General features: G+C 39.2%; 2 protein-coding genes across 3 annotated transcripts in view; both read left to right on the top strand.

Annotated features, from left to right (window-relative positions):
* ZCCHC4 (zinc finger CCHC-type containing 4) overlaps positions 1–1,231 on the top strand; it is a 47,277-nt gene extending 46,046 nt beyond the window's left edge. For both annotated transcript variants that reach the window (XM_068542266.1, XM_068542265.1), the window contains one exon: positions 585–1,231. In XM_068542266.1, coding sequence (XP_068398367.1) covers positions 585–720 — 136 coding nt within the window. In that variant the 3' untranslated portion in view covers positions 721–1,231. The remainder of the gene's footprint in view (positions 1–584) is intronic.
* An 8,101-nt stretch (positions 1,232–9,332) lies between these two features.
* ANAPC4 (anaphase promoting complex subunit 4) overlaps positions 9,333–22,093 on the top strand; it is a 45,230-nt gene continuing 32,469 nt past the window's right edge. Inside the window, exons 1-12 of the mRNA XM_068543138.1 lie at positions 9,333–9,421; positions 9,542–9,680; positions 12,441–12,546; positions 14,245–14,377; positions 15,923–15,997; positions 16,115–16,141; positions 16,234–16,278; positions 16,929–17,013; positions 17,647–17,751; positions 19,053–19,136; positions 20,677–20,763; positions 21,183–21,247. Of these exons, the coding sequence (XP_068399239.1) occupies positions 9,552–9,680; positions 12,441–12,546; positions 14,245–14,377; positions 15,923–15,997; positions 16,115–16,141; positions 16,234–16,278; positions 16,929–17,013; positions 17,647–17,751; positions 19,053–19,136; positions 20,677–20,763; positions 21,183–21,247 (941 nt within the window). The 5' untranslated portion in view covers positions 9,333–9,421; positions 9,542–9,551. The remainder of the gene's footprint in view (positions 9,422–9,541; positions 9,681–12,440; positions 12,547–14,244; positions 14,378–15,922; positions 15,998–16,114; positions 16,142–16,233; positions 16,279–16,928; positions 17,014–17,646; positions 17,752–19,052; positions 19,137–20,676; positions 20,764–21,182; positions 21,248–22,093) is intronic.

Genomic DNA, 22,093 nt, shown 5'->3' with positions numbered 1-22,093 from the left:
GCTAGTCTTCAAGAAGAGACCACAAAATGTGGGCATCCTGTATGGCACTTGTCAGGACTTTTAGATCTACTGAGGAAAGGAAAATTAGCTGTAGGACTATAAGATGGGCCTCTTTAAGCCTTTTCAGTTTTTTCCATTGTGCTATTTCATTTTTCTACCACTGCTAACTGCCAGTGTATTGGTCTTTTTAATGAAAAATGTAATTCAGGGATTTGGAGATTGAAGTGCTGAGTTGAGCAGTACAGATGTACCAAAAAAAAAAAAAAAGAAAGAAAGAAAAACCAACCAAAAACCCTCCCAACTCATTGGTCTGACTATTTACTTCTGTGGTGTGTTTGTCCTGAATAGATTGTTCTAAATCTGTAGTCACCATCTTTCAAAGAAATTTCTTTTCTCAAACATTTTGCTTGGTCAGGACTCTATCTCCTTGTTATTATGGTTAGGATTCTGAGGATTTATGCTTATAATACAGTAAATTCTTTCCCTCTGTTTTCTTATTTGGTTAGCTAGTTAATTAAACTTCAACATAATTACATAATTCACTGTGCTCATTCTACAAAATAATTTAGCACCTTGTTTTTCAGAGCTGTCAGAAAGCAGAAGCAAAGAAAGAGCAATAAGATGAAAATGGAGACCACTAAAGGACAGTCCATGAATCATACATCTGTTACAAGGAAGAAGAAAAGAAGAGAAAGAGCTCATCAATATCTTTGCTCTTAAATGTCCAGTGGCTGGCGAATAAGAAAGATTTATAGTCCAACCTTTGATGCCATTTTCTGAAAGTGCCTCACTGGACTTAAATTCTGTCGCTTTCAAAGGTATGCACCTCTCTAAGCTTAAAAGTAGGCAGGTGGTATTTGCTGGTTTATAGACCTCCTCACCCCCAGCAGCCCCTCTGGAGACCTGGGGAGTTGTTCCATCCTTAGCTGGTTTGCTAGCTCTCAGTGCCTTTTTTCTGTCTTTAAATCTCTTCCAGTCGTATTATTTTAGCCTCTTTTATCTGAAAAATGGGCATAAAGCGTCCTTTTGCAGGAAGAAAGAAGAAAATGAGAATGAAAACCTGAGGTTTTGTTTACATTGAACATAAGAGTATAAGTTCGATATTTTAAATATTAAAGTATTGTACAGTGGCTTAAACCCCACTTGTAAAGAGAAATACAATATATAATTTTTTTTTAGACAGAATCTGAAGATGATGGAAAGAATTTTGACAAAGGCAGTCTAAAGATTATGATATGGTTACATTATTATTATTAAATATTTATTTTTCAAATACTTTTTGCAGTTGTCCTTTGATGGTATAGAATCACCTAAATGTTTGTTGAATGAGTGAGGTATTTAGAATTATGACTTGCTCTGTCATCTTCGTGTCTCTTAACCTAGGCAGTATGTTTCTCTCTTTGTAAAAGTAGTAGCAGAAGGCAGGATATTTTGGTGATCCTCATTCCTATTCTAACACTTCCTGGTTGTATGTCCTTAGCCAGGTCATTCATTCTCTAGAAGCTACTGTTTCTTCATTATTATAATGGGGACAATAATAGTTAGACCTCAGGTTTGTTTGTGGTGAAATTAAATGAGGCATATGCCCCTGGCTCTCAGTTCTCCTGTTACCCGTGAGAAACGTTAACAAATGAAGATGGCTGCGGAGCACTAAGGGTAATCACCGGGTGGTCTGGTATTGTAGCATGGAAGGGAGCAGTTTGAACAAACAGTTCATTATCTCCTTAAGACTTAGTAGTTTAGAATGGCTTGCATTTGCACAATGACTTTTCTCTCTTTCCCAAATGACTGCTTTAGAGCAGGTTTGGAGGCATCTCTGCTTGGGCTTAGCTAGCCCTGAGAGTAAAGGTAGAAGAACTGCACTCCATCTGGTATTTGAATTCCACCTGGTATTTAAGTTAGGATGGTTTGTTGCCTGATGTGGAATACGCACATGTGGCCCTGATCAGTGTGGTCCTGGTAGATCAGGCTATATCAAAAGATGAGCTAAGCTCCTGGACTTAACAAGCATCAGAAAACTCTTCTCTTGCCCCCTTTTTAACCTGGGTTCCTGTGGTGATAGGAGGGGCAGATTTTGAGGTGACTGGATGAGATATGAACCTTGTACAATCACTGTGAGAGTTCCCCTCTCTGATTCAGGCATAGATGTGGACATTGCCTGACTTCCATGGTGTCCACGATACCGTGGTTAAAATCTATTGAAATCTCCCCAGAAACTCAGACAGCTGAGGGACCATGACTGCTGAAGAATTGGGTCCTGATGGCCAATGGTTTTTATCATCACCATATTTTCTTAGTTTTAAGATACCGTCGATTGTAAAATGCATTTTCGATGTAATCATAGCTTTTCAGGGAGAAAACACCTTTATCTCATTGATTGTATATATTAAATTTTAGATGTATCTTTTTTCAGAAATATTGAAATGTGAAAAAAATGTCCATCTTAGTATTGAGCAAATAGGGTATTACTTATAATCAGGAATTTTGTACTTAAAAACTTTGTTACCTCCTTAGAGAGTTAAAAATAGGAAATTTGATGGTTCTGTTTTTTTGTTCAGTTAATACTAATTTTAAGGACTTAATCTCTTTCTTTTCTCAGAGGATAAACTAATAGAATGTAAAAATGTCTCTGGGAGGTAAAGTGTGATGGGAGATGAGGTCATTTGTTCTAATTAGAAATCTGCCTATCTGAACATTAAGATACTTACTCAAAATAGCAATAGAAGAAAATTCCTGAAATTTGACAGATAAAACTTTCTAAGCTTTTTAAAAGGACGTTTTTCTTAAATAACTACAGCTAAATTTCATTCTACTTCTTGTTTATATTATAAAATGTAATGAAATACAGAGTTACTTTGTAAAGGCCCTGGATGATCAGATTTCAGTTTTTTATCCTACATTTAGTCTGATATTTAGACTGATTTATTTCTACAGTACGCCCCAATCTTTTCATCCTATTCTCTTCTTTCTGTTTGGAATATTTCCCTCCATACAGCCGTCTGTTAAAGTCTTATGGAGCCTTTAGGCCCTGGCCCAAGTCCCACTCTCTCCTGGGAAGCCTCACGTGAGTCCCTGATAGCAGCCAGTACCTTCCTCTCCAAACCCCTTCCTATTCTGCGCCACATTTGAGGCACTTTTCATGTATTATTCTGTGATTATATTGACAGATTCTGTTTCCCCGAAAGGTTTCAGTTTCTTCAGGTCAGTACCCACTTCTTATACTTTCATGTCTTTCTTATGTATTGTAGGTGCTCAGTAAAAAGTTGATGAAAACATGGAATTTTCTAGAGGTTTTCAGGTGGTAGGTGTATTCATTTGCTAGGGCTGCCATAACAAAAAATCACAGACTGGGTGGCTTAAACAGCAATAATTAACTTTCTCACAGTTCTGGAGCCTGGAAGTCCAAGATCAAGGTGTCTGCTGCTTCATTTCCTGGTGAGATCTCTCTGCCTGGCTTGCAGATGGCACCTTCTCACTGTGTCCTCACATGGTCTTTCTTCTATGTGTGTGCATTCCTGGTGTCTCTCTGTGTCCAAATTTCCTCTTTGTATAAGGATACTAGTCAGATTGGATTAGGGCCCACCCTAATGGCCTCATTTTACTTGTCATCTCCTTTTAAAGGCCCTGTCTCTAAATACAGTTGCTCTCTGAGGTACTGGGGGTTAGGACTTCAACATGCAGATTTGGGGAGACACAATTCATTCCCTAACAGTAAGCATGCCTAAGATATGGAGAGGACTTGCTTTTTTCTCTTTCTTAGAAGGACTGAAAAAAGGAAAACAGACCTAAACAATATTGGGAGGAATTCAGAGCCAACAAGAGGACGGTCCCAACACTGAGGGTTTAAATGTTGGGATGTGCTATGTGAGCAAGATTGGCAGCCTTATCTGGAAGTCTTTAAACTTAGAATAATTCAGCTTTCAAGGTTATTTTAAGAAAAACACTTAAGTTGATTTCTGCCCTTTTTAAAGCAGTTTGTAAAATACTAGGCATCTGGGAGAAGCTTGACTATAGGCAGACATCAGAGAAGTATTGTGGGTTTGGTTCCAGACCACCGCAATAAATTGAGTATCTCAGTGAAGGGAGTTGCATGAATTTTTTGGTTTCCCAGTGCATCTAAAAGTTACATTTATACCACACTGTAGTCTGTTAAGTGTGCAGTAGCATTGTCTAAAAAAAAAATCCACATACCTGAATTTAAAAATACTTTATTACTAAAAAATGCTAAACATCATCTCATAACACAGAGATGCCACAAACCTTCAATTTGTAAAACAAACCACAATATCTGCGAAGCACAATAAAACAAGATATTTAATTTTTAAATATAAAATCACAGCCTATAAAAGGTCCTTCCTTGTCTGATACCACCTCCTTCGTGATGTCCTTGTTGGTGTGTCCAGTGGAACAGTATGTCTCTTACCAGTGAAATAAAAATAGGTGTGTGTTTGTGTGTCTTTTCATTTCTACTTCTTTTCAGGTACTTAAATCATGCCCTGCATTAGAACAACTCTTTGTGCTTGTTTCCCCCATGTAGATTAGAAACTCGTTGATGGTAGGGGCCTGTGGACATCATCGTGAATGTTCACTGGCTCCCAGAGCTGTGTCTTGCACACGGTGATATCAGAGACAACCAGTTGCAGTATGCATGGCCTCATTCCTCCTCCCACAAGCCTGGGAAGCAGGCGCCCAGGCTAACACCATTCTCCACCCTCCAAGTAGAAGCTGCTTCTAAATATGGACCGGGTGAATGGAGATGGCCACTTACGCCCCCAAACCCAACTGTGCCGCCTGTCAGTAAGACGCTAATACACTTAGAGCTGCCCAAGGAAGAAAAGCTTAAAAAAATGCAAAGGAAAATCCAATTTGACCTACTTGATGCGGTTTTAATTGGAACATTAGGACATGGGTAAAATTACTTGAGGGTCAGCTAGAAGGTCACTGCAAAAAAGTGAAGATAAGAACTCTACTATTTGATTTCAAGCGACTTAGTATAAATGTTAACTCAGCAAGACTGGGGGAAAAAAGCACCAAAAGTAAGCAAGCAGATCTCAGAGATCTGAGGGGTGAGTTTTATCCCATTAGCTGGACAGTCACAAGATTCTCACACTACTGTGTTGCTTAGTACCCCTGCAGACTAGCAGTGTGACATCCGGTGATCTCTAAGAAACGAAGGCTGATTAGATGGGCCAGCTTCTTCATCTGAAAATGTGGAGGTGAGGAATGGGAGAAAACTAGAGGTAGACAGCCTAAACATTCCACATGCTTAAAGAGGACAAAAGGAAATAAAAGTTGCTGCCTGCTAACTTTACAATTAATACATGAGCCAGGTGAGTCAAATAAAATGAAAAGTAACTCTAATTCTACCACCCAGACATAGCCACTGTCACACGTATGTGTGTGTTCTTCCAAAGATAGTTTGTGTAAAAGCTATATAGACACTCTAAAATTTCCCGCACAAAAATGGAATTATTAAAATATACTGTTTGTAATCCTCTCCTTCTCATAAACATGTTGTGAACATCAATTCATACCTGTAACAACAGTTCTTCTTCTTCAGCATGCATGTACTGTATTTAATCAGTCTCTTATGGTTGGACATCTAAGTTGTTTGCATTTTTCACTAGTGTAAACAACTCTATGGTGAACGTACTTATACTCAAATCTTATATCCTTAAGGTAAGTTCCTATACATACGAATACTGGTTCTGTAGCTCTTAGAACTTTTTTTCCAGATGGGAGTCACATGAGTTGGTCTCCGAACAGCAACTGAAGTGGTCGTGGGAGACAAGCAAAGCACCACGAACTGATAGTCTAGACCCACATCTCCCAGACGCACTTCAAACGTAAAACCACCCTTTGAGTAGTAATGATTGATTGTCATATTGAACACTATGGATGGGCCGCTTCGCCACCATCATTCCCACCCGTTCCATTGTGTGCCTGCTGTGGGATTTGGGGGAGGGTTGACTGACATCCGCTCCAGCTTTTGGGGAGGACTTTTTATTGGGCATAATTCCATCCCCTTTACCTGTGAGTGATTTCAGCAAGGCTCACGATAGGGGCTGGTCTAATTACAACGCCAGCTCAGTACTTTAGTCTTGTGACTGGTGAAGAGATGCTCATTCTTCCTTCTGAATGAGGAAGCCTGTAGCTCCAGGTGCTGTCGGCAGTCTTCCAGCAACCACATGGGGAGCCAGCCTCATGGTAGTGCACACCTTCAGCTGGGTCCCTGGTGACTCCAAGTTGCTGGATCTAGTCTGCCCTGAAGTTGGCCCCATGACTGGACTTGTAGTTTACATGAGCCGACACCTTCTAGTTATTACTTGTGCCACTGCAACCATGGCAGGGCAGAGAGATTCTATCACTAACATTTATTTTTTTCCAGCAAATCTAGTTAATTTGCTTATTTTGTATGTTTCACTTATTTTATGACTTCAAAATAGGCCTCTCAAAATAACAGCCTTTCCACCTGGCCTGGATCAGTCACATCCCACACAACTCCATCTTCCATCCCTGTACACTGTGAGTCCCACATCTCTGCTCAGGCCCTGACCTTTCCCCTTCACACCTGCCTTTTCAGCTGCCTTTTGTCCATCACAGATGGATTTTCACACCACACCTCCACCCGAACGTAGTCCTCACTGAACTCCTTTGCTCTGGTCTACTTTCCCTCCCTTCCCCTCATACTTCCCTTATATCCCACCCCACCCAACAACAACCAGTTCTCTACTCCCTGAGTCTGTGCACCCAAATATCCCAACCTGTCTTGACTACTCCCTTGCTTTCATTTCCCCGATCTAATCAATAATCTGTTCTTGTTATCCTACTTCAGAAATGTCTCTGGAATCACCTCCTGCATCCCGCCTCTCGCCTCCCCCGCCTCTGCCCAACTAGTCTTCCTTCCTTTCTAACCCATCATCAGCCTTGGCACAAGAATTAAGGTCTTGCATGACCGATGAACCAGTGTGATGCCGTCAACAACACGCCCCTGCGCCAACAACCTCTGTTCTCAACTTCCTGCCTTTCAGAATCCAACCCCACACCGTTATAACATGTGGAAAGGTGCCATCGGTGTGAGCTAGCCCAGGGGGTGTAGTAATCAAAGAAACAGCCCAGCTACCAAAAAGTTATTTCAAAAGAGCTAGCCACTGCATTTTCTTTTCAAGCACTAGGAAGAGGATAGATTAGATATAGATATATACATCATGGGAATTATTAAAGTCTATTTTCTCTTCATTTCCCTCACCCCTTTCCCACCTCCCACTCTGCACATTTGTATCTCCTGTCCTTGCCTTCTTAAAAAGCACTAATGCCTGATCTCTGGGCCTTTCCCCCTTTTCCTTTTGATCCTGTGCCACATAAGCACAAGTAAACCAATTGGACAAAGCAGTGTTTTCCTTAGAGAATGGGGAAGGCAAAGAAATGGAGCGGGTAAAGCCAAAGTCTCCTTTATGGGGCAGTGAGAAAAAAGAAAAGGCTGGAAACACCGTGTGTTAATAGCTCTTGTCCTATGGCTACTTTGGATCATTTCCAGTAACAATCCCTGCCACCCACTCCCACTGACACGCATGAGGTGCTATGGCCACATCTGGAACTTCACACTATGCTGTTTCCTGTGTTGTTATACATGCCTTCTGGGTAATTCATACTCTTCTGTGAAGGTTTCATAATATGCAGGTAGTTACTCTCCCCTGTCTTGTAGCACTGAGTGTATAGTTCTATTAACAGTCCTTTCCATGTGTTGTATAAGGGTTCATATTCAGGATAAGTTTCTGGAAAATGGGCATTCAGTTTTCATAAGATTGTTAAGCGGATAAAGATATTGGACCCCCACCATGTAGATTATCTATTGCCACCTGTTGGAGGATGGAGAAGGTATCTTGAGATCAGACTATGAGGCAGGCAGCTATTATATAATCCATGGATCCGCTTATCCGGTAACTTACAGGATGGGATCAAGCAGACAACGGTCTGGAAGCATTCACAGCTGCACTCGGCATCGCCGAAGGACCACTGGGACAATTTTATAGTTCACCTAGAGAAACAGGAAGTGCATTCGTTAAGTCAAGATTTATGAATGGGTAACTAGTCTTGTGGGTGCCAGGAATACGTCAGGGAAGGTCTCCATCATTGCTTGGGGACTAACAGAACATAGAGACCACCTGGTCCTAATGATTATTAAACAATTATCTATTAACGACAATGCCCTTGACAGAGAAGTGATTTACCGCACAGTACAGTCCTGGGTAGGGCAGTGGAAGGACGGGAGGAACTGTACGTGCCCAAGGTGGCATCAGTTGTGCTAACAATCACACACCACCCCAGAACATTAAATAATACCCAAAAACGCATTTCATGAATAACAAAGGCAAGTCCATTCTCACCTTAGGATATTGCCTGTGGGTGAATTTGGGGGACATGCTAAATTGTTTGCAGAAAAAGCAAGGGAAAAAGCCCATCTCAGGAAGCAGGGTAAACATCAGGAGTTACAAATCGCCTGGCACAAAAGAGTGCCTCGAATATTTGTTGCTGAATGAATTAGTCTACCTCTGTCACCTTCGTCCCATGGGCTAGATCCAGACAGAGGGCAGGAAGACGGGGCTTGTTGCAAGTTGAAGATCCTGCCTCCTTTCTACTTTGAACAAGTAAAAGAAGTGAAAGGTAGATGGCTTCCTACCACAGACTTTAAGATCAAGAATCACAGGATGATACTGTTACATTCTCTTAACCAGGTTCATAACTTGTGGAAACTTTTAAACAAGTTAACACATTTAAATGTGCAACAAGAAGCATCAGATGGGTTCTGATTCACATAACCCGCCAGGCTGACCTGTGAACCTTACAGGGCAGAGCCTCTGTCCCGTGCATTTGTGTAGCTCAGGCTCCTTCACATAGTAGATGCTCCAATAGCTACAGGACAAATCCTGGCTGAGCCCACAGTCCTCATTTATTATGGTGGGGGCTACTACTACTACTAAGTTGTAGGCATGGAATAAAGAATCAAGATATTTGCCTATGTCAGAGGTTTTAGAGTAGGACTCTCCTACCTTGGCTGCAAAGTGGCAGCACCTAGAGCGTTTTAATAAATACTGGTCCCATTCCGTATTAATTCTCTTTTAATCGGTCTGGGGTGCTGCCTGGGCAGGGGGTTTAAAAACAAACAAACAAAAAAAACCTCTCTACTGAGCACCCAGGGCTGAGACCCACTGGTTCAGAGACCCACTGGTTCAGAAACTATCGAAGAGGTTCCGGCGGTTCGAGACCGCGCCTCCGTGCTCTCGCGAGGAAGTCCGGCTACCGGAAGTGCCCGGAGCGCGCGCGCACGGGCGCGCGCGCGGCGGCAGCTGCAAACGCGCTGGGGGAGAACAGGAGGCAGAGGCCGTCTGGGTCGCGTTGGCTGCCGTGGGGCATCTAGCAGGTACCGCCACCATCCGGGCTCTGTGCGAAGGGCCGGGGGCGGAGGCGGCGCCGGCGCCGGGCCCGGGCAGGGCGGCCCCGGGGGGCCCCTGCCGGCCTCCGATTAGGGGTGTTGTTGCAGGGCCGCCCCAATGTTGCGTTTCCCGACCTGTTTCCCGTCCTTCCGGGTGGTGGGAGAGAAGCAGCTACCGCAGGAGATCATCTTCCTGGTGTGGTCACCCAAGCGGGATCTCATTGCTCTGGCCAATACGGCGGGCGAGGTGAGTGAGCCGGAGTGCAGCCCCGAGGACACCGAGCCCGGGCCACCTGTGTACCCCGCCCCTTCCTCCAGCCCTGCTGAAAACTTTAAGTGAATCTAAGGGGCCATATATGGGAAAGGTCATTTATACGCCCACCTCCCGCATTTTATGGCCAGAACAACAGTTTTCATGCAGCTTAACGCAGTCATACAGTCCTGCATCCCCAAGGCTTTCAGGCATTTGTTAAGTGGGCTTTTTAAAGGCTCATGTGTCACTGATGAGCTAGACATAGTAGTAGGTCCACAGACTCTGCAGTTAGTTTACTTGCAGTTCAGGCAGAAGAAAGATGGGTTATTGTCAGACTTGAGTTGCGAATGTGCGTGTCTATAGCTGCCACGGAGGATGTTTAAGAATCTTTATTCTGTTGTCCAAGTTTTACAGAATGGGTTGGATAGCCATCACTGGATTCCTGATGGAATGTGCATGAGTGTTGTCAGTTAGCATTTCTAGTTCACATTGTATTGGGCTTCATCAAGTGTAACCGGGTTGTAAATTTCTGCTGAGAGTTTTTAGTTACTTGGCAGCCATTTTGTAAGGAAACCTTCACCTTGGCTTCTTTACTCCTTTGGCCTTTTGGCAGGTTTCCTGATAGTTACCTGGCCAGGTGAGAGTTGTGTGGTGTGCAGCCAACCTTGGAAACTAGGTGGTAAAGAGAACTTAGCAGTCAGGGAAACTTAGCAGCCTGCAAAACTGTGTTGACTGTCATGACCTCGTTGCCAGGGTATTGATATCTGCTTTCTCAAGGCCCTCTATGAAATCTTCTAGTCTCCCTCCACTGCCAGGGTGTTTTGGAACGCTGTCCTGGCCCTGAGAGGAGTGCAGGTAGTACAGCCACAACAGTAGGAGAGAAGGGAGAGAATAGGAGCATCACTGTGATCAGATGGATAGATGCAATCAATTGCGGGCATTTGTTGCTTCCGTTTTCTCAGTGAAGAAGAAGGGGCGCTTTTTAGGAGTGAGGATGGAGAAGAAAATACTGGAATTTTGAGGAGAAAAGAGAGGTACGAAAAAGCTGACAAGTGGACTGGTGAAACTTGGTAGGATTGTTCGTCAGTATTAACAGCCACATGAGGTTAGTGATTTTGTAGTGAAACTAGTGAGCATGGTTGTATGTCTCTTCTGTTCAGTTGTATGGGTGCAGGCATGGTTGGGTTTAACCAGAGTTGTTGTGACTAACTGTGACAAAGCAAGAGAGATGCAAGGGGGTTGAAGTTATATGTAAGAGGAATGATTGTAATGATGAACTTTGGATTATAACCCGATTAAGTAGGGAAGTGAGGTCACCTGTCGGGTGAGGGACAAGGAGTTGGTCAGTGGTAGAGTCAATGGCTTGTATGTCTTGGTGAGGTTGAAGAATTGAAGTTGGGTATCTGGGATGAGCAGGAGAGATACAGGTGGTGATGGAAAGTGGGAGGTTTGCAACTGAAGATTATGGCAGCATTTGTAGTTGTTGGTAATGACAAGGTCACAGGCATGACCCTGGGAGTGACTGAGGTGAGGTAGAGGATGTGATCATTGAAGAAGAGGTAGTTGAGCACCAAAAAGTCAGGACATTGTATCTCTTGAAATCACCAAGAATGGTGATGAGTAGTGTTGGAAAGCATGAGTGAGGCAGACAGGAGTCCAAATCTCCCAGGAATGGGAGGGGTGGGGGGGATGGCCTAGGAGTCTATAGGTGACTGCAGTTAAGAGGGATAGCAGGCGGTATGGTCTGATTGCGTATGATTCAAAGTTAGAGGATTTTAGAGAGGAGAAGAAAAACCATCCAGAAATGGCATCAAGGAGGAAATCTACTTTATCTCCTAGCCCAGTAGTAGTACAGGGGACATGGTGTGCAAAACGGCCACCACCTGAGAATCCTGTAGGGAAGCAGTGTCCTCAGGTGAGAAGTACATTTCAGGGAAGACAGTGAAGATACAGGGGATCTTGATACCTGACCATGAATTCCAGAGGGCACAGAGGAAGGGTTTCAGAAGTAAGGAAAGTCAGAGATGGGCTCAGAAAAGAGCACTGGGTCTCAGGGATGAACGATTCCTTGGGAGTCCTGGCTTCCCTGTAACCAAGAGTGAAAGAAGGATGCTATGAGATAAGGCAGGGAGTGGTAAAGCTGTGAGTGCAGGGAACTAAGAAGGTGTGTGTGTGGGGGGAATCTTCAGGAGCACATGCAGTTCGAGGCCTTTTCTTCATTTCTACCAGTTGTATAGAGGATAGAGTAGGGACAGTTTTACTTTTGAAGCACAAGGAGCTCCAGGGGATCATCTTGATCCTCCAAGGTGGGAATATACCCGGTGGAAATGGAAATTTAGAATGACTAAGTGACTTGTCTGAGATCCTTGGCCAGTAAGTGACACAGCTGAAATTGTCTGATTCCAAGTTTGGTGTTACTTGATCTTATACAGCTGCCTTTCTAGTTCTGTTTGTGTCCTTTATTGCTTTTTTTGTTATCTTCTTGGACAGCCTTACTCCTTTCTAAAAGATAAGTCTCTTATTGATATGAAAGTTAGGAAATGTATAGGGTACAGGGTTCAATTAGACCTTGTTTCACCCATTTCTTTGAAAATACCTTAAGTTCATTCAGACACTTTTGTCTTCGAATTTCTTCTGATAGCTAAATATTATACTTGATATGATTTTTAAAAAATTTTATAGTGGGGATCTAGGTATATTTTATTTTTGGAAACGGATTTTTTATTATTTGCTATTATACCTGTTTTCTCTCAGGTTTTACTTCATCGACTTGCAAGTTTTCATCGAGTTTGGAGTTTTCCACCAAATGAAAATACAGGAAAGGAAGTGACCTGTCTTGCTTGGAGACCAGATGGCAAACGTAATGATAGTATTGTAAAAAATACATTTTTGTTTTTCAGAAGGAGTATTCTGTAAAGAGAACTTATTTCCAGAAAGAATTTATTCTTATTATATACTAGAATTCTAAATTCGGGAACTTTGTTTTTTCAAATGCTTTAAAGTGTTTTCATAGAACTCAGATTACTTCTACCATCTTGTTTCTTGGCAAAGATATCTCTAAAATGAAATCTGACTTCTTGGCAAAGATAAGGCTGAAAAGAAATTTGATGGGAATATACAAAGTACTTTGGTTTTGTTCTTCCGCTATTGTGTTGTCCTGCATTGTTTGCTCTAAGCTTCATTTGTCACTCACTAGTCAGTTCAGTGCCATCATGGCCCTTTTCTCCCCAGAATGTGTTTTAGCATTAAATGTGTGGCTCATAAATATTCTCTCTGCACATTTGCTTGCCTCACCTGAAGGACTGTCAGTTCTGACCCGCTTCCTTCAACTTCTGTGTGATCTGACTCCTCTTGGTGCCCTGTGTGTTGTAGCTTGCTGCATTGCAGCTCTGAGGACTGAACTCTCCTCTTCCATGTGTTGTTACAAGGACAGTCATTGTTTGAGCTGTTGTACATGTCCAGTCAGCACAGGAAAATGCTACAAATCATACAGCTTAAAGTTCATCTGTATCATTGGTGCTTAAAAAAAAAAAAAAAGAATTGTTTCTGTAAAATGATATGTACTCCTCATTGCTTACTTTTTTTCTAGATAAATATAAGTATGTAAAAATGCCCTGAAAGCCTATCACTTTACAGATAACAACTATTTTTGTCTGTACTCATTTTGCTCCGTTCTTGTTTCATCTTTTACGTAAAAGCAAAGTATGTGTAAAATTACAGAACTTTTGTAAGTAATAATTTGAGATCTTGCACTATTCATCCAAAAATGCCACGATCTCAAAAATCAGGAAAGTCAGTGTGTGTGAAAATGTATTTAAGTAGATGATATTTTTATCGTTAAAAACTGTCTTGTGATTTTCGACAGTAAATTAGGGTTTTTTTTGGTAATGATTATTTCAAGATTGCTTTACATCGTTTTAAAGAAGAGGAGACTTGGATTGCCTCACATCTAGCAAAGCTGCATGTATTGGTATACAGTGAAACTCACAGCCCTCTATTTAGAAATTCTTCAATTTGATATGTTAGGAAGATGTTAATGACTTATGTAGAGAAACTATACTAGGTAATTCAGCCACAGTGAAAGGAAGAAGACCCATCAGTATTTGATGGCCCTGTTCATTAAGGGTTAGAAATAAAAAAGAGGAATAAAAAACCTTCCAAGAACCAAGCAGATGGAATCACTTTTCAGCTTTTAGGTGGGGACCAATATGTCTTGGTGATAACGATATTATTGTTTATTTGTTGATGCCTGTTCTGTATTTTCTGCTTGGCATCAAGGTTCCAGTCTAGAGGCTCTGATATGTAAGATGTTAAGAACAGTGCACGAGAAAGTAGTAGATTGCTCATGAAAGTTTGAGCATTTGAAAATAAGCGTAGGTGTAACAGCATAACTATATGCAAAGATATCTTTTGGTTTTTTAATTATTTAAAGCAAGGATTTGGGGATTAAATCATTTCTATGATTATGATGTATTTAAAATAGTAAAATTGGGGAAGCAATGAAATACCCATTTTTCTCAAATATTACAGTAACTTATTCTGATTATATCTTCTTTAGTTTTGGCCTTTGCTCTTGCTGACACCAAGAAAATCGTTTTGTGTGATGTAGAAAAACCTGAAAGCTTGCACTCTTTTTCTGTGGAGGCTCCAGTTTCTTGTATGCATTGGATGGAAGTGACCGTCGAGAGCAGGTTGAGTAATAAAAAAAGAAAAACCCCAGTAGTCACAGTAGGATGTTTTTGAAATTCTCATTTTTTAAAAGTGGAAACTTAGGAGTATCTGGGTGTTGAGTATGTGTACATTGCATTTAACTTTTTGTTTTAAGCTTATCAAGATGCAATTTTTTTAATGCTCCGTTGGGTTTTTTTTCTCTTGAAAAAATCTCTTTTCTTATTGGAGCAGTAATGCCTCAATGGCCAAGAATTTTCTTTTCTGTTATTTTTAACAGTTTATATCGATGACTTATACATTCAAGGAATATTAATTAAAATTATTGATTAGCAAATTGAGGCTCTGTTTTCCTTTTCACCATATATTTCACCTGGAGCTTTGTGTTTTTGTGTCTCAGTAAATATTCTTAGAGTACAGAAAGTGCTGAATTGAGCATTCTGTTTTGATGCTGAATGGGTTCTTTCTGTGTCCATGGTCCCTATAGTTTCCTTATTTTGTGAAAATAATTTTGCCTTAGTCTGTGAAGTCAAGTACTATGCCAGGTTTGCAGTAAAGATGGCTTAAAGGACCAATGGGCTTAGTGAATACTGAAAATAAAAGTTTCTTTTTTGAGGAAATACAATAATTTTCTTTCCATTCTAATTAAGTTTTAAGTTAATATCAAATGAATTTGTAAATCCTGGTTATTAATTGACATATTTCCTAAGGAAGGGACTGTAAAGCATTAGATAACAAGGTCTAGCCTGGGGTTTGAAATTCACTGTAGATAAAACAGTGATTAATCCATCATCAAATAATCAAAGGTTGTAAATGGTCATGTGAATTCATAGAAGATTAGAGGAACAGAATATACCATGTAATTTCTATCCCAGTCCAGTAACCTACTAAGTGTATTCCTAATACACTTTCTATTAAGAGTTCAGAAATATTATGTGGAGATTCCAGGGTCTCTCAGGACACTGCTTTTTCACCTTCTTACTCATTTATTTCCAGCCATATTCAGAGGTAGGATTGAAAAAAAGGGGGGAGTGGATAAATAAGACTGTTTCAAAATACGTGGTGTCATCTTATGTACCTGCTGGGTTTTTACATCTTCAAATGGATGTAAGCCATAGAAGCCATCATTACATTATATAATAATTTCAGTGTTCTTTACAGTTACTCTTGGAACTCATATGTTCAGTGTTGGTTCTTAGAGGAGAGTTAAGTCAGTCTGTATCTGGTGCTGATACTGAATACATTTGAATACATTTCATATACTGAGAAAATTGTTTATAAATATTTGTTCCTCTGAATGTAAAGTGGGTAGGCTGATTTTTTTTCCCAGAAATAAAGTTATAAGTAAATGAAGAAATTCCAACTTTTCTATTTCTTGTTTGTGATTGTTATAGTGACTATTTTACAGTGGTGAACTGTGTGTGGCATCTGTTTACTTGGTAATGTGTAAAATTATGTATAAAATTGTATAAAATGGGGCATTTAAAAAAATAGTATTTTTTAATGGAAAGAAAAGTAGAGTCTTTGTTTTTATAATGCTTGTTTTTGTTTTGTTTTCACCTTTTTAGTGTTCTTACGTCTTTTTATAATTCTGAGGATGAATCAAATCTTCTCTTACCTAAACTTCCTACACTGCCAAAAAAGTAAGTATCAGAGTTTAATTTCATTGGAATTAATCTTGCAGATTTCTTTCCTTTCCTTTTAACACTATGACAATTTTCTCATGTGTTTTAAAAAATGCATTTCTGTTTTTTTTCTAGTTATAGCAACACCTCAAAAATATTTAGGTAAGATATGCCTTTTTTCTTTTCAAGTAAGATAATCCTTTATTATTTGAAAGATACAGTTAAAGATAACCCAATTTATTTTTATATTTTAGTGAAGAAAATTCTGATGAAATTATTAAGCTGTTGGGAGACGTCAGGTAAATCTTGCAGATATCTTAAATATTTAACAAGTCTTATTTTCTTAAAGTTGATATTTGATATTTGAGGCAGTTTTTAGACTAAAGTTCCAAGGACAGTTTCCTTATTTGTCATGTTATTTCATTGCTGACAAATACCTCTGAACAATAAACAGACAATATCTATTATTTACTCATTTGTATTCTATGATACTTGGTTGTGTCAAGTTTAATATTATGATGTACTTTTATTTTAAAAAGTAAAGGAGGGTGGAAGTGCTAGAGTTTCTAAAATTTAAATTTAAATGTTCAAGTTCTGTAAGCTCACTTAATGCATTTAGCATCAGAGCCATGATAAAACTGTTGGCGCTTTATATTAACTGGACAAGAGATGATTTTGTTATTGAGAGTATATAAATATAATCATCATTAAAATAACATATTCTTATTTTACTGGAAACTGATGTTTTTTAGGCTGGATGAAATTTATGTTGTTCCTTTGAAAGAAAGGAGTAAGCCCAATGTGATTGAGTCTTGGTGAATTTGTTGGGGGATTCAGCTCCCCAACAAGGAAGCTTGAACATGCAGATTATGTGAGGGCAGGAGCATGTCTTGGTTTAAGAACTCGCTCCTCTCTGTTGTCCTCAGCTTGTTGCATTATTTTTAATTAGGCTCAATATTCTTGTCCTTGGAGGAAGCTCTGCATTTATTGAGCTTTATGCTTATGGAATGTTCAAAATTGCTCGAGTCACTGGGGTAAGTTTTTCTTTAAAATCTTCCTTTTTCTCTTAGAATATAGCAGCTGACTGATTTATGGAAAAAGAATAAAACATTACTTTTTTTTTAAAATTTCAGTTATTGGAATTATTTGTTCTTGAATGTTAAAAGGATAATTTTCCTACTAAGAATAGTGATATGATGTCTGTGAAGATCAGGGGCTCTTAGTGGAATTAGTCAAAATTGTTTTTCTTAACAGAAAGATTGGTATGATACACTGGATTATGATTTGATGTTTTTCTAGCCTTGTGGTGTTTAAGAGCTACACTTTGTGATTGGAATTTGATAAACGTCATCAGAAGCAGTCTTATGCTCGGTCTCGGTCTTCTCCGTATCTTTTTCTTCTTATTCTTACAGTTCCCTAAAAGGGTAGAAAATTGTATAGGCTCTGTGGGAATGTTAGTTCTCCAACACTTAGTTTGGGCCCCTTGTTGGGGGTGTGTGTGTGTGTCCTTGCAACTAAGAGGACACATGCCTTCATGTGCCACGTGTGTGGCAGGAGCCAAGCATGTGTTTCTGCTTTTTAGAGCTCTGAATATTTGCCTCCTATATTGTAAGCAGATGCAGTCTAGCAATAACACTAAATATAATGGAGACTTGACTGTTTTACAGATTGTTGGTACTTGTCTTGCATTATGTCTATCAAGTGATTTGAAATCATTGTCAGTGGTCACAGAAGTTTCCACCAGTGGTGCCCCAGAAGTTTCATACTTTCAGGTGAGTACTGGAACCTAATAGCAGCAGAGGGTAAATATATATTTGTAAAGGTTTTATAGTTTTTTATTATCCATTTCACTGGCTTCTAATGGTCATTAAAACAGAACAAAGCAAAAAAATCGACTTGGAGCTTCTAAGACTTATATATAGAGTCTTACTGGTGAATACCTTACTATTCCAATGACACAGCATAATTAATATGGTCTATTAATGACCATATTAACTCATTGCTATACCAGTTCCATCTTTGTACCAAGTGTTTTCTTTGGATTCTGACCCTAATAATAATAAAAGCTAATATTTATTAATTGTTTAATATGTGCCCAGTACTGAGTGATTCAGTATAGTTCATTTGAATCCTCACAGTAACCTTATAGGTAGGTACTATTATTATCCCCATTTTATAGTTGAGTAAATGGGCACACAAACTGTAATTTGCTTGGTGAGCACTGGAAAGTGATACTGCACAGTCTGGCTCCAGAGTTGGTGCTCTTAACTAACACACTGCCTCTTGTGTAAGATGACTACTTAATGTTGGGAAAAACCTTTTTCATTGTGTGCTGTTTGTATCATGGATTGTGGAAACTGGGCTCCTGTAGAGTATTTAGATTGTAGCCTTGTCTTCAAGAAAATCTTCCCTAAAATTTCATCTCAGATAACCCAGCCACTTAGCCTAAGTATGCATGAACTCTCAAACAAAAGTAGGGTGAAAAGATGCAAGATGTGATGCATGTGATGCCTTCCAACATTCGTTGTATTCAGAACATCAGAGAACTCTTAACTTCCTGACGTTTGCTGGAACAATTGTTCATATTTGCTCTTCATCTTGAGGTTCTGTGAAAATGTGATTTCCAGGATTGCATTTGGTGCTGTAATAAAATGATTCACTATTTATGTGAAATTTGTAATAGGTATTTTTAAAACAACTTTATTGAGATAATTCATGTACCATTGTAATAGATATTTCACTTGTATTTATCCATAACTATAATTCCTTTAAAAATTTTTACAGATATTTGTGATCATTTTTTAAATTCCTCATAAGAGTGTTATAAAGTAGATTATTACATTTATTCTAACTATGTAGAAGGGGTTGCTAACCTCGAGAGGGTAATCTGTGCATAGTTAGACACTGCAGATTAGAAAATCCTAAGATTATATTCTGTTACTCTCCAAACCGTTATGCTCAAAAGGAGCAGAATTCTGGCATAGTCTTTCTGATATGTAGTTAGAGCTTGACTCTTCTTTAAAAGAAGTAAATATGTCTGCTTGTGACTCACTTTATTATTTTGATTTGACAGCTTGAAACCAATCTATTGTACTCTTTCTTACCTGAAGTAACTCGAATGGCCAGAAAGTTTACTCACATTTCAGCTCTTTTACAGGTATTTATTTATAGCTTGTTTTATGTGACTGTTTACTGTAAGTTTCTAATGTTCTGTAAATAAAAAACTTGAAAATCTTACTTTTTTTTTTTTTTTATAAAGGAATTAACTCCAATTCTCTAACATTCTACTTCCTATTATGTTGGCTTGACTTTTTTTTTTTTTAACACTTTTATTATTTATTAATTAATTTATTTTTTGGCTGTGTTGGGTCTTCGTTTCTGTGCGAGGGCTTTCTCTAGTTGTGGCAAGCGGGGGCCACTCTTCATCGTGGTGCACGGGCCTCTCACTATCGTGGCCTCTCTTGTTGCAGAGCACAGGCTCCAGTCACGCAGGCTCAGTAGTTGTGGCTCGCGGGCTCTAGAGCGCAGGCTCAGTAGTTGTGGCTCACGGGCCTAGTTGCTCTGCAGCATGTGGGATCTTCCCAGACCAGGGCTCGAACCCGTGTCCCCTGCATTGGCAGGTAGATTCTCAACCACTGCGCCACCAGGGAAGCCCGAAAATCTTACTTCTTAAAGCCAACTTTATGTGGCAGAGGTGTCTAGTCTGATAGACAAGTTTATAATGTCCATTAAAGCAAAAAAAGAAATTTAATTGAAATCTACTCTCACCCATCTCTATTTCTACAAAGGAAAAGAAAAAAGTAGTTTAAACCTTTTTAAACATTCTCATAAATAAAACAATGTTTTGGAATTTCACAAGTTTTTTTGCAAATAAAGTAGTATGGAAAACATCATATCAGTTAGCTTTTGTACATGATAAATGCACCCCAAATTAGCTTGTGATTGGTGTTTTAGTCGACGATTTGGGCTGGGCTCAGCTAGAAGGTTCTGTTGTTCTGGGCCAGGTTCAGCTATTCGGGGCTGGGCTTGGTCGTACATTGGTGGTCAGCTGGCTGGTCCAAGTGTCCCATAGCTGTGATGGCTTTGTCTGGACTGCACATTCCTCATCTCCCAGCCGGCTGGACCAGGCTTGTTCATGAAGTGGTGGCCACGGCAGGGGTGTCAAGAGTGCAAGTGGAAGCATGCAAAACCTTCTGGGGCCTTAGACTTCTGCTTTGGTCACACTAAGACCCAAGGCCAGCCCGGATTGAAGGACTGGAGAAATTGAGTCTACATCTGCATAGAGGAGCTACAAAGAACTGTGGCCTTCTTTTTTCAGTCTGTCACAGTCACTAATGTACTTCATGTCGAAGATTTCTGGAGATTAGTGTCTTTTTAAAAGGATGCTGTTTGAAAATTGAATAGTTGACCAGTCAGCATTTTGACAGTTATGTACATAAAATGCATCTTATATGTGAAAAGCTGGAAAATATCTGTTTTACCAGATAAAAATTGAATTTGAGAAAGTTTGATAGTTAAGTGATTATCAAGTGTTAGCTATGGTCTTTTCTTTCTCAGGCTTAACTGAGTTAAAAGTGATTTATAGTAAATTTTGGATTTCTTTGAGACAGTTGACAGTAAGAAACATGTATTATTTAGTTAGCATGTTGACTTAAATATTTTTTGCTACTTTAATACTTTTATCTTCTTGTTAATAGTATATAAATTTGTCACTGACCTGTATGTGTGAAGCATGGGAAGAAATACTGATGCAGATGGATTCTCGTCTCACCAAGTTTGTGCAGGTAATATACCTGGAGTTTCCCATGGAAGGTGTTAAAGAATGCACGTTATCCTTATTTACTTCATGAAGGACATGAGAAAAATCAGTCTGTTTTGTAAAAGGCTCAGATCATGATTTCTTTCAGACGGTTTGGTCTAACCTCATACTATTATCTCAGAGAGTGATACACCAGCTCTTCCCCTTGGTACCACTTAGATGGGGACAGGATTGTGAAGTGGAGCTGGTAGGGCTTGGGGATTAAGGACAGGAGTTGGAAGAGCTGACTGGTTGTTTTCCTGTAACTGCTATTCAGATAATCAATTTAAATATGAATTTGAGAGAAGGTTAAGGGTAAGAAAGGGAGTCATGTTCCTGTAATTTTGAATAAATATGCTTATAATTTAAAAAATACCTATTATGATTTTATTACTCTTTCTCTAGGAAAAGAATACAACCACATCAGTGCAAGATGAATTCATGGACTTGCTGTTGTGGGGGAAAGCAAGGTAATGAGCTCATATTAGGTACTCTTGCTTTTCCTTCTCTTTTTAAAGTAATTTATTTCAAAAGCAATTCACATTCATTGTAAAAAAAAAAAAAAATAGAAAATTCTGGTGCACAATGACCAAAAAAGTAGTATATATTTTTCTAGGCTTTTTTTATTCACGTATTTATTTTTTACGTAAATGTGATCATTCTGAGTGTATGTATAATATATGTAAATATATTATATATGTACTTTTTTTTGATATTATAATATATACTTTATTTTACTACAATTTGCAAATTCAATTTAAAAACTTTCTCTTGTTTTTTTTTTTTTCACACACACACACTGTATTTTATTTTTACAAGAGATAAATAGACTGACACCAAGCATTGTACATGGATGACCACAACAAAAGCAACGATGATTGCAATTACCAAACATGAAACACACTCATACTATGTCATAATATTGACATTCAGTCCAGTAATCCTCCACTGTAACAGCTCCTTTACTTTGCAGTGAAAATTGATTTGTATGTTCTTTGCCTCTGAGTCCTTGTTGGATTTTTTTTTTTTAATTCAGACAGAAAGTCACAAAAATTATACTCATCCTCATCAGTTCACTCAGTCCCATGTAATTAATTTTTTTTTTCATCTTGATCTTTTGTTAGCACTTTTATGAGTTCATCAGTTTTTCATTAGAGTTCTGAAAATGCTTATTCATTCAGTTCAGCGGTACATTCAGTTACCAGAAACCTGTACTTGTCAGAGTCTTTTCCATGAATTTCTTAAAGATGAAACCCTTTTATAGGAACATATTTGCAAAAGCATCAGAGTACACCCAGAACTGTCTGTAAATGACA

The sequence above is a fragment of the Eschrichtius robustus genome, chromosome 4, assembly GCF_028021215.1.
Source record: "Eschrichtius robustus isolate mEscRob2 chromosome 4, mEscRob2.pri, whole genome shotgun sequence".
Lineage (NCBI taxonomy): Eukaryota > Metazoa > Chordata > Mammalia > Artiodactyla > Eschrichtiidae > Eschrichtius > Eschrichtius robustus.
The sequence above is the reverse complement of the archived record's forward strand: the minus strand, read 5'-3'. Positions and strand labels throughout refer to the sequence as shown.